Source organism: Pseudophryne corroboree, chromosome 6 (assembly GCF_028390025.1).
Source record: "Pseudophryne corroboree isolate aPseCor3 chromosome 6, aPseCor3.hap2, whole genome shotgun sequence".
In the NCBI taxonomy this organism is placed as follows: domain Eukaryota; kingdom Metazoa; phylum Chordata; class Amphibia; order Anura; family Myobatrachidae; genus Pseudophryne; species Pseudophryne corroboree.
This window is the reverse complement of record NC_086449.1, coordinates 203,906,277-203,920,795: the sequence shown is the minus strand read 5'-3', so window position 1 is coordinate 203,920,795 and position 14,519 is coordinate 203,906,277. Positions and strand designations below refer to the sequence as shown.

The following is a 14,519-nucleotide window of genomic DNA, read 5'->3' as shown; positions in this document are numbered from 1 at the left end:
ATGTATTTCTTTAAGCTGTAAAATCTCAAACAGGCCTTTAAAAGTAAATCATGAGCAGAAGAACTTGAAAAACTAGATCCATTTTATAAGCCTGATATACTGAGCGATTAATCGTTCCATTTTCCAGACCTGCCAATAGCAGGAGAAAGGATAAAATACTGCATTTACATACACCTCACTGGTCGCTGCTGAAGTATACATATGTGCTCAAACATCTCCAAGCGGCCATCTATGGGGATTAGTTCTATAATTCAAGGCAGTTTAATTAACTATGGATTAGTCTTGGTCTAGTTTTGTAAATTCTTGTTGCCAGAAGCGGAAATAAATTCTGCATTTGTGCTGGGAAGGGGGCACGGAATGGTCACAAGTACCTACACAGGGACTTAGACCATTAAATCCCGTCAATCCTCAGCAACGGATTTAGACACTCGGCCATGAAACATTTTAATGCTTATTTAAACTGCATCAAGTTTAACAATCCTTATAAGACCATATGAAACCCAGAAGAGTACCACATCTCCTCTAATGTCTGGCGATGAGTGGTACAATGCTGAAAGGGGGGTTTAATTGGTTTGCACAAAACACAAATAGCAGTAAATCTTAGTCACTAAATCACTGTTGGTCAAACAAAACTCACATTCAGCCCCTGTCTCCTCTAAAGGAGATCATGGTGCACTGTGAAGAGACCCCAGTGCCTAGCAATTGTACCTTACATTTCCACCACTTCCTAACGCAAGTATTTTAGACGGGTTCAGTATGATTTAATGTCCTGAGGCTGCTCCTCCATCCCCCTGCCTTGAACATCTGTTTTGCTTACATACTGCCATCAGGCCACCTCTCGCTTGCTTGCACCTCATGTCATCTGTCTGTAGCCCCTTCCCACTAGATTGTTAGCTCTTCAGAGCAGGGCCCTCTTTCCTCCTGTTGTCAAAGCCCTCTTCGACACATTTCACTCGCAGCTTTCTCCTACTCAGCGACCATCTTTACCCGCTTTTTCTCCTGCTGGTAAAGGCTCATCTCCATCTATGGCGGCCAGCCCAAGTACGATGATGACTCCCTCGCTACTTACATCTAAGCTGTATTATGTATTGAGAATTGTGGTGCTCTTTGTTACCTGTACTCTAGTATTGTGATTTATTTACTGTAATGCTAAGTTTGGTTTCCCTGTACGGCCCTGCAACACACTTGTGGAGACTTATAAATAAAATGTAATAATAATAATAATAATAATAATAATAAATTTACCGGGGCCGGCAAATTAAACGTATACCTTTTAGACATTCAATACCTAAGATCTTGGGCTACAGATTAAGTGTATGGATCTCTACCATTGGGGCATACTGGTAGGTTGACTCCTACAAAAACGAACCCTAGCATGAATGTGTGTGCGCATGTACATGTGATAGGTAATATAGATTGCAAGCTCCACTGGGCAGTGACTGATGTGAATGGCCAAATATTCTCTGTAAAGTGCTGTGGAATGTGTGCGCTATATAAATAACTGGTAATAAGTTAAACACTAATTAAATCTCACCTTTTATAAAAACTTCAAATGAACATAACAAGGTAGCAAAACATAACCCAAGGCATTCTAGAGACGTGATAGCGCAAATATTTGTCAACTCATGTTAATCCTGTTAAGAAAGGATGACGTGACATGGACGGTGAAAGCAGTAGCTTCAGATCACTCTGCCAATTTCCACACAGCGCTGTACACAGGATTCTATATATACTATATAAAGCTCCTTGCTCAAGCTCACAGAATAAAGCTGGGACCCAAAGTGTTGTCTTACTTTACCGTGCTCTGAATTATTATTTTTTTACTTTACAGACTGTCTAAAATGAGGGAAATGCCAGAAATCCTATTAAAACAGGTAATGACAAGCAAGAGTCTTCTATTTGTGATATTACGGTTCCTGTGTTGCACTGCTTTATTTTATAACTGCTAAGTAAGCAGTTCGGCGACCCTCACGTTAGCAAATGACCGTGATGTCAGAATATCTGCAGATGAATCTACAGTAAAATAAATACCACCTATAAAGAGTATGAGTTTCCTCTAGTCACTGAGCCAATGTTACCAAGGTCACAGGAACAAAACAGACACACTAACACGACAGAGTGACATATGAGATAAGAAGTGTGTAATACACAACAGAACAAGTTAGTTACTCACCAAAGCACAGAAAGGCAACCTATAGCTTGCCGTGTTGGAACTACAAGACCAAGCATGCCTTTTCACTTTTGAAACAGGCAACTGGAGACAGGTTATAAAGACCTGCTATAAGATATGCACAATTAGCAGTAAAAGTAGACAACTGCCTCAGCAATATGTATAACCAAACAATAAAGTGGTCAGTACGAGGGAACAAACCATTAGCCTGTGGGGACCCCATTTTTTATGTTGATAGTTAAGTATTTCCATGGATGTATTTTTATCATTTATATTTTACAATAAATATCCTTTGTTTGGATAAAAACTTTTTGCAATTTATCATCTGAACTACACATGGTGGTGGACGAGAGTCTTAATCCTAATCCCAAACTGGAGGCACGGAAAAGAAACCTTTCAAGGAACATAGGGAGAGGTGTTTAGGCGAGTGTCGTCCATAAGGGATAACAAGACGTCCATTCCATATCTGTTGTAACTGCACATAAGGATTTAAAGAAACCTTTTGTTGCACGCATTTTATTGAAAAAAGGTCAGTCCTGAGATACCAGTCCACTGTATGAAGATAGTATTAAGTATGGTCTAACTGATGTGATCTCCCATTCTTCTGTTTAAAGTCTTCTACATTAGGACATTCAAACGGATCTTTCGGAACTGGCATTTGTCTTTTCTAGCGGCGCTTGTGGACCACTCTATTGTTTGGTTATACATATTGTTCAAGGAGTAGTGCTCGAGAGTGTCGGTGCCGAGCTGCAGCTAGGGCGCAAGTTACCCTTTCTTCAAGTATTGTCAACTGCCTCAGCAACTCCACCACTGTCCGTGTACAGAGGGGACTGTCCGCCAATCAGTTTGGTGCATTAGGGCCTAGGTGGCGTGCAGTCACACACCAGCCTAAGAAGGCTCTGCCTGCAAGTAGTACCCCCAGCAGGCCAATAAAGAGACCAAGCTGTATTGGGGAGGTGTGGAATTCAGAGTTTGCCTTTACCCCAATCCTTCAGGTAGTGAGACACGGTGTTGCGCTTTTCACTGTATCCTTTAAGGAAGAAAAAAAATAAAATACAAATAAAAAAAAAAAAAGGTTTTCTTTATCATACCAAACATACAACACGCAACTGGCTACTTGTCTAAGCCACAAAAACTAGCACTGGTCAGAGGTGCACAAAGCACAAGCTACAGCCAGCTATTCAAACAACACCCGGCATGCTCTAGCACAAGTCATCATGGACTGGTCACTGCAAACAGTAATGCCAAATAAAGGGTTACCGCAGCAGCTTAGACTTCTACAGAGGTCCTCATACTGTACATAGCAATAAAGGCTCACCAACTGTTCAGACACTTCCACAGCCCCCACACACTTATAGGCTTTCACTCTCCATGGTGTCAAGATGATAATCTCCAACTTCCTGACAATATTTAGCCAGTGTTTCCCAGGCTTCTGCAGATGGACAGAAGACAGGTTCCTTCTGCAACACCGTGGATAAGCTGGAGCTTGCAGGAAGAGAGCTTCCCAGGATAATAGGTCAGGCTGGCACTAAGCTGGCAATAATTCTTTTACTAAACGTGGGACCCTGAAGGTCACAGAGACAACAGTAAGCAGGGATGGACTGACCCATACAACGTATAGGAAGTATTGTGTTAGGCTGCATGTGATAGTAGATATGAGGCGAAACCAGCACACCTCACATTAATAACAGTGACCAGCATATCCAGTACACTCAGCTCAGATTTGTGGCAGGAATTAAGATCATTTTCGGAATGCTAGCTTCCCAGGCAACATCATACAGTATTTCATATTGTAACAGCAGCTACTGATAAGTTAAAGATAGATAATATATTACATAACTATCACACACATTCCATTGTGTTTGGTCAGCTCCTCCTTAATAAATGAGGACTTTACCTATATTTCTGACTCTCCATTAAGAAAAACAAACCTTCATAGCCCTTTCCCGAGGCAGATTAGCCTTCTCTGACCTAATCCTTAGTGACGTGTAATCCGGAATGCTCATTAGCCATTATGATGCTGTAAATGTGCCATGTAAGTTAAGAATTAATACAAGATATGCAGTAGAGCTTGTGAAATCCTGCCTGAAAGTGAGTAGCAACACAGGAAGTGTCTCGTGATAATTCAGCAATACTAGAATACAAACATATATCAGATGAAATAAAGGATTTTCTTAAAAAAACAAAAAACAAACCCATAATAATAAACAACAACTATTATATTATTGTGCGAAATATTGATTACTGGTAGATCAAATGGACACTGGTATGTGAAAGGGAAATTATCTGTATACTCCCAAAACAAATAACCCGATATTACAGTGGTTCTCAAACTCAGGCCCCCAAACAGTTCAGGTTTTCCAGGTCACCTAGCAGGTACACAGGTGTACTCATTACTCAGATACATTTTATAAGACCCACAGGTGGATCTTATTATTGCACTTGCGGTTCTGTAAGGAGAAATGGAAAAACAAATTGTTTGGGGTTGTGAGGACTTGAGAATCCAAGTAAAATTACAATGTAAAGTGTCCCACACTCGACTGGAGTGGCATTACTAATACCCCTTTTCCACTAGCTCAAAAAACACGGGGGCGCATATTTACCCGTGTTTTTTGCAAATGGAAAAGGGTCCCCCCGCAAAAACCCGGATCAAGTGACCCGTGAATCCTACCTGGGTAAATACCTGGGTAGGACATGGGAATGATCCGGGTAGGGTTGTAGTGTAAACGAAAGCAGTGTCGCGCTCCAGTTTACACTGTATGGAAGGGAACGCTGGGAGATCATGTGATCTCCCAGTGCTGACCCTGCCGCGTCACTAGCAGCGTCACCAAGCCGGCAATATGCCAGGTTGGTGAGCGCAATGGGAAAGGGGTCTGAGCACGGGCCGCAGCCGGGTAGCACCCGTGTCAGGCTCCCGGCTGCGACCCGTGCTCGTAGGTTGAAAAGGGGTATAACAGACATAAAAGTCCCAGCAGAACTTCATGCAAGCACTGCTCATTTGTACGAGTTGACTCTCTCACTAGCTTTAAAGAAATAATTAGACTGAACAAAAAGCAACTAGCAATCATTGCCCTCAGTTTGGAAACAGAGTAGTGCTCTAATTAGCTGCCTACAGCAATAAGTCTCTTTATCCTTATGAGAGGATTTGTTGAAACTCGTGGAAAGGATGATCCATCTTCATATCTTATTCATTTCCCGCAGACCGGACTGGAAACAGTCACAAGATATCACTGTCTCAGAGATAGGGGAGCCCGTAATGAGAAAGGATTGTAATTTGGCCCAGCACTCCATATTCTCATGACAAGGCCCTCTCAAGCTAATGGGTGAGAAAGGAAAAGGAAAAAAAACAAAAAAAAAAAAAAAAAAACCCCACCACACTAAAACGGCAAGGCACCTTTTACTCTTTAAAATCAGAGTGCTAGAACAGCCTAGCGTGAATACTAGATAAACCAAAAGGATGGCAGGTTATGAATAGAACCAATAACCCATTATGCCATTGGGGCACTCCATGTGTGGCTGGTATGGGAGAAGAGATATGCATCCATACAAGTCACGTCAAACTAATCCAACATCAAAGAGTCATAACCCCATATCTTTTTACAGCTAAAGCTACAGTATGAATACTTCTTATAAGATAAACATAACAATGCAATTCTTTTCTATGTTACATAGCTAACAAAGGAAACCAAGTGACCGTACGTAGACTACAACCAAATAGAACTCAAAGTTCCATGCAGTTCATCTGGGACATCTAACAGGTAAATTTACTAAGCAGTAGCTTGCTTCCTGGCATGTTTAACCCTGAAATCTAGAATGAAAATATTAAAAGCAGAACAAGGCATATTTTACTTTTAATATGACTGACAGTGTAAATTTCAGACTTAAAAACATATCCTATGCCTCACATCAACAATGGTGTGCTCTATGTGGTACACTCACCAATTCCTGCTTCTTACAAATACAGAAATACACACACACACACACACATATCTCTATCTATACACACACATACACTGGCCACATCAATCTATACACAATGCACCCTTGAATCACTCACTCCTCTTTATAAGTACTTCTATTAACTGCTTGAGCACATATGAAATACCTGAGGAAGACAGACCAAGAACTAAAATGGAAGTAGGACGCAGGAGTGAAATGGGCAAAGATTGGCAAAATGTTGTGTGCTTATTAAAGAGAATGCCTAAAAATTAATCCAAACTCTGTCATCAAGGCGGGTGGTTTTCAGTATGCCGAATGTCGGGATCCTGGCACACAGTATACCGGCGCCGGGATCCCGTCACCCGGCATACATACAGCTATTCTCCCTTGTGGGGGTCCACGACCCCCCCTGGAGGGAGAATAAATAGCGTAGCGCGCCATCGTGCCCGCAACGTGGCGAGCCCGCAAGGGGCTCCTTTGCGCTCGCCACACTGTCGGTATGCCGGCGGTCGGGCTCCCGGCGCTGGTATGCTGGTCGCCGGGAGCCCGGCCGCCGGCATACCATACTACACCCATCAAGGCACCTTAACAGTCCAGGTTTTAAGAATATCCACGTGCTTGAGCAGAGATGGTTAAATCAAACTGTCTGCAGTACTAATTAAGCCATCTGTCATTAAATCCTGGACTATTAGGACGCCTTGAGAACAGAGGAGCAGATGTATTAACCTGTAGAAGGCATAAGGAAGTTATAAACCAGTCATAAGCGCAAGGTGATAAATGCACCAGCCAGTCAGCTCCTGTCAATATGCATATTGGAGCTGATTGGCTGGTGCGTTTATCACCTTGCACTTATCACTGCCTTCTCCAGGTTAATACATCTGCCCTAGAGTTTGGGAGCAACTGAATTACTCTATATGCGGCACATCATCCCCTCAGGAATCAGTGTCTTCTTCCCAATTTCCATTGTGTTGGAGATAAGTCTCACATGTGGATCTATCATTTGGTGGGATTGCTTTAAAATAGTAATATTCTGAGGAGGGAAAAAAAAACAAAAACAAAAAAATCTGATAAGAGACCTGAATAGGGTATACTGTCTGAAAATCACCAGAGTATACTTTCTTTCACCTTCAGATTCTTGGAACAACTAAACGTGTGGATGAGTTAGACATTGGTAACATAATAAAATTGCCAGACTGATGCATATACATAAAGTTGCATATGTTGACCAATCACGTCAGAGTTTTGTTTTAAAGTAATAGTTCCTTATACTTTGCCTTTTTTCATACAATTAGCACATGTAGCTATTAAACTATATTTATTTATTACCAGTTATTTATATAGCGCACACACATTCCGCAGCGCTGTACAGAGAATATTTGCCCATTCACACATCAGTCTATGCCATCCATTTAGGCCCCCATAAGGCTCTTGTGCCTTACTGAACACCCAGCCCTCCTCATCCCCTGTTCACAAGAGTTCATAACTGCAGCTGAATGTCTTTTACATCTCTTTAATGAAATGTAACTACATAGAATGAACTGAAGGCAGCTCTTACCTCATACGACCATACACACTGCACCCCTGCAAACCTTCGGACACATCTGCCAATTTCCACATCCTCGTGGGTGGTGTACATCTGTTGTAGACACTCTCCGATGTGCGGCACCATTCTTCGAAGGACCTCTCTACTCATGATGACACCAGGGCCTCCCATGCAAAAGTTTTCACCTGGTTCTAGTGCCAGTTTACCCATCTCTTCTGTAGTACCCAGGCCAGTCTGCCCCAAGAACAATGGTTCACTGCTGTTGAGTCTGCGCAGGAAGCTTTCTAGGCGGTCACCTTTTATATAGACGTCATCATCTGCTCTCATGAACCACTCGTACTGATCCAGGTAATGATCATGCATATACTTTAGCATCATAAAGGACTTCTTTTGTGGTGGGTAAGAATCATCGACACCTTGCAGTGCTATAATTGGAATTTGTATGGATGTGTCAGAGCCCTCACTTGAGAAATATTCCACCTTTCCCGGGATGGACTGGGACCACGTTCTGAAAAAGCATAAAAAATGTTTTTTATTATATGGATGTCTCCATTTAAAATGGAGAAGAAAAAAAGAAAAAAAGAAAAAAAGAAAAAAAAAAGGGGGATTTACAGGCCAGATAACCTCAGCATAGCTAGAAATTAAATTTACAAAATGTCATTAACAGTCAATGAAAACCAGGGGCTGATCACTAACTGGTTGCTCTGGGAATTGAGCAATCCAAAATTGGAGACTTGTACTTGCGTCAATTTTGACACCATAGTTACATGCAGATAAAATTAGCTCGATTCAATTTAGCGTGAACTGCATAGTGCCTGGGAAGGAGCTCCCAGAGCTATTCAATTCATTGCAATGTTATGCCGACTAGAGGATTTCTTCCCGGTGCAGCAGAAACAGCATCACGTCATGCACTTTAGTCCGAGAATGACGGTTGTCGCTACTAAACAATGTTTAAGGCGCAAGAACCAGCATTCTTTGATATGACAGTGCGCTGAATTGAATTGCTCCGGGGACCTCCTTCCCAGTGCAATGCAATAAGCGCTGCACTGAATCGGGCCCAATGAATTGATCCAAGACACACCCATTGCTCCATTATGTATTTCCATAATCAGAGACAAGGCAATTATCCAGCAAATGTTGGTCATCTTGTTTAAAGGTAGTTGTAATACATTATAACTATATATATTGCTGATGGAATTCCTGCAATCACACATGTAAAAAGATGCATTTGACTTTACAATTAGTCACCGCCTGTAGAGGTAAAGGAACGCTACCGTGTAGGTCAGAACATTCCTCTCCAATTTTCACTGAAGGCTCTAAACCAACTGTCATAGTAGCCTGCAGGCAGAGAACCAGTTCAGGAGTTATGTGGCCCTTATTTCGTGGGGGATGGGGTACATGCTTGAAGCATAAGAAAGGCTTGCAGTTAAGAGTATTTGTAGTAGCAACATAAACCACTACAACATTTCACATCCGTTTCAAGTGTAACGAGTTCCAGCTTCGAAGCTGCACTACTAAGTATGCAGGTGACAAATGGTGGCAGTGCACAGTACATCAGTACATTCCTTGGAGGACCAATCAACAAACGGTTGTTGAGCAAGAGGAGCAGAAGGAAATATTGCTTCAGCTAGGAGGTAGGGGGCTACATTACACCAGAAGGTAGTGCATACTGGACGGAAACAGTACGACAATAGAAAAAAAAAAGTATACTAATGGAACACACTATTAAGAGCATGCAACCCATTCCATATCACCTGTGCACTGAACAAGGTTCAACTTAATGATACATTTAATATCACAACTTCCCTGTCTTGGAGTCAAGTAACTATATATGTATTGAGAATATGAAGTGACATGTATTTTAAAAAGTCATATGTATCTAAAGTAGTGACCATGAACAATTGTGCCATGCAAAACAACTGGAGGGAGCCTGGCTCATTGACTAAAGTACCAATTACTTCAGATAAAACATACGGCTTAACAGAATAATATGAAGATTAAAAACTTGACTCATACCAGTTTTCAACTGCCGCAATAACCTGCGTCAGCGGAAAAGGGTCTCAAAGTGACCTGGGAATTCAACATCGGTAGCGAGCAAGTTTGGACCCAGGTAAAAGGTGCCCATACACCTAAAGATTTATCTTCCAATCTGGCTGGCACAAAAATCTGGTAATGGATGGGAGCAAATGACATGGATGGGAGCAGATGACAGTTGACTATTTCAAATGGTCAGCTGTCATTTGCTCCCATCCATTGGGATCGATTCAATTCAGCAACAGTTGAATAGCGCCAGGAATTAGCTCCTGACGCTATTCAATTCAGCTAAAGTTAAGTCGGAGAATGCCCGTTCTCTTGGACTTAACAGGTTGTTTTGTCGGGAGAATGAGAATTCTCTGACTTAACTACCCGCGGCGATGCTGATTCCCGGCAGAACCGGACGCTCTTTTGTCGGTTTTCTTCTCTCACCCCCCCGGGGCTGAGAGAAGAATTCCCGACAATTGAGGGTAACTCGTCGCTGTATTGAATAGCGCCGGGAGCTAATTCCCAGCGCTATTCAATGGTTGCTGAATTGAATCAACCCCAATATCACATTTCCGTTCCAACCAGCCAGATTGGAAGAGAAATCTTTAGGTGTATGGGCACCTTAAGACTGCAATGTGTAAACGGGTGACCAGGGTCATCCGTCACCAGTACCTCTACACACAGAGCGGGATCACCAGTGCTTAGATATGTCACTGCCGAGCGCTGGTAGAGGTCAGAAGACGAAACACGGGTGCACTACAAACTGCAACTGGGAATAACCTAAGGTTGAAGAGTTTGTGTAAACAGGGCCTGACCTGGGTTCAACCCAGCATGGACCTGGCATTTCTCCATTACCTCAACTAACCAAATACAAGCCAAAAGCTTTCCATAATATAACAACTGTAGCGCTCACAAAGTACAGCAGTTCAAGTTAAATAGCATGGAACCAAAAGGGATGTAGTTAATATCCCGGCAGTCGGGATCCCGCCAGTCAGAATATAGACGCCAGTATCCCAACTGCCAAAAATGCCGACAGCTGCGCCAGGGCTATTTCCACTCGTGGGTGTCCACAACACACATGGGGCAAGGGACTTTCTTGTGCGCGCCCTGCTGCCGGCATTCTGGCGGCCAGGATCCCGGCGTCTGTATTCGGACCACCAGGATTCCATGCCCAACCCAAACTAAACATCCATACAGGTAAAAATGTAATCACAAACAATTGCAGGTAACTTTAAATTGGCTTTTGATCACATCTTTAAACTGCAACATCAGGCAAAAAACAAAGTCACATCCGAAAGCACAGATCATTTATCATCTGAAGGGGACACTGATGATGCTCATCTATTACACAATAGATCAATCAGAAATTGGCAGAAGTATTGTCCCTTCAATCTCAAACCACCATGGTATCAGTAACGCATCAAACAAATACAATATACTTGATAAGTGCTTCAATACTTGTTTAAACAGCCCGAGATAATCCTTGAACTCAAAGTAATTACAATTGCAGTGATGTTTAAGTAGCTGTCAGAATACAGTGTTTGCATGATCACAAGAATAGGTCACCTATGTATGCAGTAGATATCTTCCGTTACACCTGCATCTGCATCGTACAAGAGGGTTCACATAATAATTTACAACAGCTCCAGGAAGTCTTGGTACAGGGAGTTAGTGGTTGGTTATTAAACCAGTGTTTGCCTTTTTTACATTGTTGTTAATACACAGACTAGTTTGTGGGATTTTCAGTTCAAAGAAAGGTTCTGCAAGACACTGTGGCAGTGCCTGGCTGTGAACACACCAGCCACTTACAATAATGCCAACATGGCAAGTTTTCCCTGCAGGGTGCAAGGGAAAACCTGCAATGCAAGTGGGTGCGAAGTGCCCATCCGGAACGGCACATTGCATCCATCTTCGTCTATCATTGAAGGTCAGTTAAGCTTCTAGAGTTGTTCATTCAAGAAGGGGTCTGCCTGAGCGCCCTTGTGCTTGGCTAAACTGTCCTCCCAAGAGGAAATGGCTCACATGAGGCGGATTGAATCCTTCCTAAATACATCCCCTAATAAAAACCAACTGTTTTAGTTTAGTGTGCTACCAAACAAGAAATTTGCCAATTAAAGGATTGAAACAAGCAAGTGTTAGCTGCTGAGCAAGGCACTTGGAGGCAGTATAGAAAAATTTACATAAACCAGGTCAATAAAACAAAGTTTCTCGGCCATATTACATCAAGGTACCTTCAAAGCAAAACTCGTGCAGGCCAGAGAATTTATATGCAGAAAGCAATAAAATCTGCATATGCAAACAAAATCTGCTTACACGCTGGACCTCATGAAGAGCTCCTTTGTTACAATAGCCCAAGCGGCTACATGGCATTGACTCAAGCATTTAGCAACACAACTGTATTTGGACACTGCTTAGAATTGAAGAGAAATTGTATTCAAAAGGAGTACTCCACCTTCAGAGCAAACAGATGTGTCACCCTATCCCCATAGCTCTTAAATCTATACATTAGCTCTACAGAAGGCGAAACAATGCAGAGAACCAGGTTTGCGTGTTGTCACATTCAAGGGTAATGGAAGTAGCCAAATAGGTCTACAACAGGATTCTCTGAAGGTGAAAATCTATCACAGCTGACATAACTAAAAAGCATTGCACTATTCCAAGACAGTAGCTTTGCACATAGGCCCTTAGAGCATATTTGTCATGAAGTACCAGTACATCTGGGGGGAAAACAAACAACAAAAACAAAAGGAAAAAAAGGGACTCAAACAAAACTCCTTTAAACACAACTAAATCCCTCAAATGTATGAAATACCAGAATACACTATGCCTTACATCAGGACTCCATTAGTTTAAAATGACTACAATTAGAAGGAATGGCATAATCAAGAACAGACAGATCAATATGCTATAGAAATAACCAGCCAGCTACATCATTACATGACAAGAATTAGGGTTTCCACAGTACACCGGCACTGAGCAAGATCCTAAGCTGCACACACTGAGGAAGACAGGGATTTATAGAAGCAAGAAAGCAGCAGCCTAAGATCACCCTATCCTCCTCACCCAGCACCCAGACCCAGGGGCACCCTGCCTGCCCACACTCACTACACAGCCACATACTGGGGAGAATGGCCACAGAGCAGCCCATGGACACGCCGCCAGTAACACTGCTCTATGCAATGAGTGAGGCTGTGCCGGGTGTCCCCCGCTGCTGTGCCAGGCTGGCATGGGGGTGACTGGCACAGGGAGGGGGGCTCTCACCTGTAAGCGGCCACCGCCCGGCTCTGCAGGTACTTCTGCGCGGTCATCACGCCCACATAGAGGAAGTTATTATCCCGGCGCAGGTCATCGTCGCTGCCCGGCTCCAGGGCTCCCAGGAAGGGCGCGTGTAAGTCAGTCCTCAGCCCAGGCTGAACCCCGCAGCCGCCCCTCTGCCCCCCGGCTGCGCCCCGGCCCCCGCCTCCTCTCCGCCGGCTGTACCGGTGCAGCTCCACGGCCCGGGGCAGGATGAGCCGGGATGCCAGCAGGAAGCCGAGCACCAGCCCTAGGAGCACGCTGAGCCAGGAGCGGCGGCTGCGGCCGGCCATCCCTGGGGAGTAGGGCTGCGTAATGCCGGCGGCGGCAGCGGGGTCGCCCTCTCTCTGCAGGGCTGCACCGATCTCCGTCCTCCCCGCAGCTACTGCCGGTGCTCGGAGACAGCGCGTACACCGTCCCGTTACACGGAGCACATGCCCCGCTCCCCACTCTGCCACATCCACCCGGCTCGGCCCCCTCCTTCAGCTGCCACCGCCGCCCCCGCTGCTCTGCGCTCGGCGTCGGGCCTGGAGGTCTCTGTCCCCATGCAGCCTCCGCGTACACTTTCCCTCTCCCTTACTCCCCGAGCTCCTCACGTCACCCGCGCCCGCCGCGGCTCTTTAAGAGAACACAGAGCTGGGAACGGGGGATTGAACCCGCCCGGCACCCGTCCGCCGCCTCTGATTGGTCGCGAGTGAGAAAGACCCTGGACCACGTGACTTGGAAAGAAACCAAAACTTTCGCTGCTGCTGCTGCCGAGGGCTCAGTTCCCCGAGTGCGCCGGGGGAAGCGCAACGTGTACAACTCCGGCTACTGCTGCCGCTATACTACTCCTGGCAATCAATACTGCTATATACACAACACGGGGAGATATGGTGTATCATCAAATCAATACTCAGTATCACTGTACACTGGGGAGAGAGCAGCATGCGGGTAATACATCTTTAACTATAGACCTGTCATATGCAAAGCAATAAACATGGCCAAACTACACCACGCCAGGGAATACTGGAAAGCTGAATGATAATGAATGAATCAATAGATCAAGCAGTGATGTTAGAAGAGGTGGTATCCGGTCTTTAAGTCGACCACACTTAGGTCGACCACCATTGGTTGACCTGCATTAGGTCGACACACGCTATAGGTCGACATGGTCACTAGGTCAACATACATTTTTCACATTGTTTTAATTTTTTCATACTTTATGATCCACGAGAGCTACGATTGGGAATAGTAACCTTGCCTGAAGGATGGCGAGCAAAGCGAGGGGACACAGTGTACTAATTGGGATTCCTTGTCACTTTACGAAGAAAACGTCACCAATTTTTTTTTAAAAACCGCATGTTGACCTTTTTCCATGTCAACCTAATGACCATTTTGACCTATTTCAGGTGTCGACCTAGTCACTGTCGACCAATAGCGGTCGACCTAGTTACTGTTGACCCTATAATCCACACCCACTGCAAGTATAGTGTAAACTCCAGTCAGAGACATAGGTCCCAGCAACATCACCGCCACAAATATCAGGCTAGACAGGTCTGCAAACTTGTA

General features: G+C 44.1%; 1 protein-coding gene across 1 annotated transcript in view; it reads right to left on the bottom strand.

The window, feature by feature from the left end:
• The window catches only part of CHSY1 (chondroitin sulfate synthase 1), an 86,762-nt gene extending 73,155 nt beyond the window's left edge, over positions 1 to 13,607 (bottom strand). Inside the window, exons 1-2 of the mRNA XM_063925659.1 lie at positions 12,936 to 13,607; positions 7,665 to 8,160 (exon numbers count right to left, since the gene is read on the bottom strand). Coding sequence (XP_063781729.1) covers positions 7,665 to 8,160; positions 12,936 to 13,261 — 822 coding nt within the window. The 5' untranslated portion in view covers positions 13,262 to 13,607. The remainder of the gene's footprint in view (positions 1 to 7,664; positions 8,161 to 12,935) is intronic.
• Positions 13,608 to 14,519: the final 912 nt, after the last annotated feature.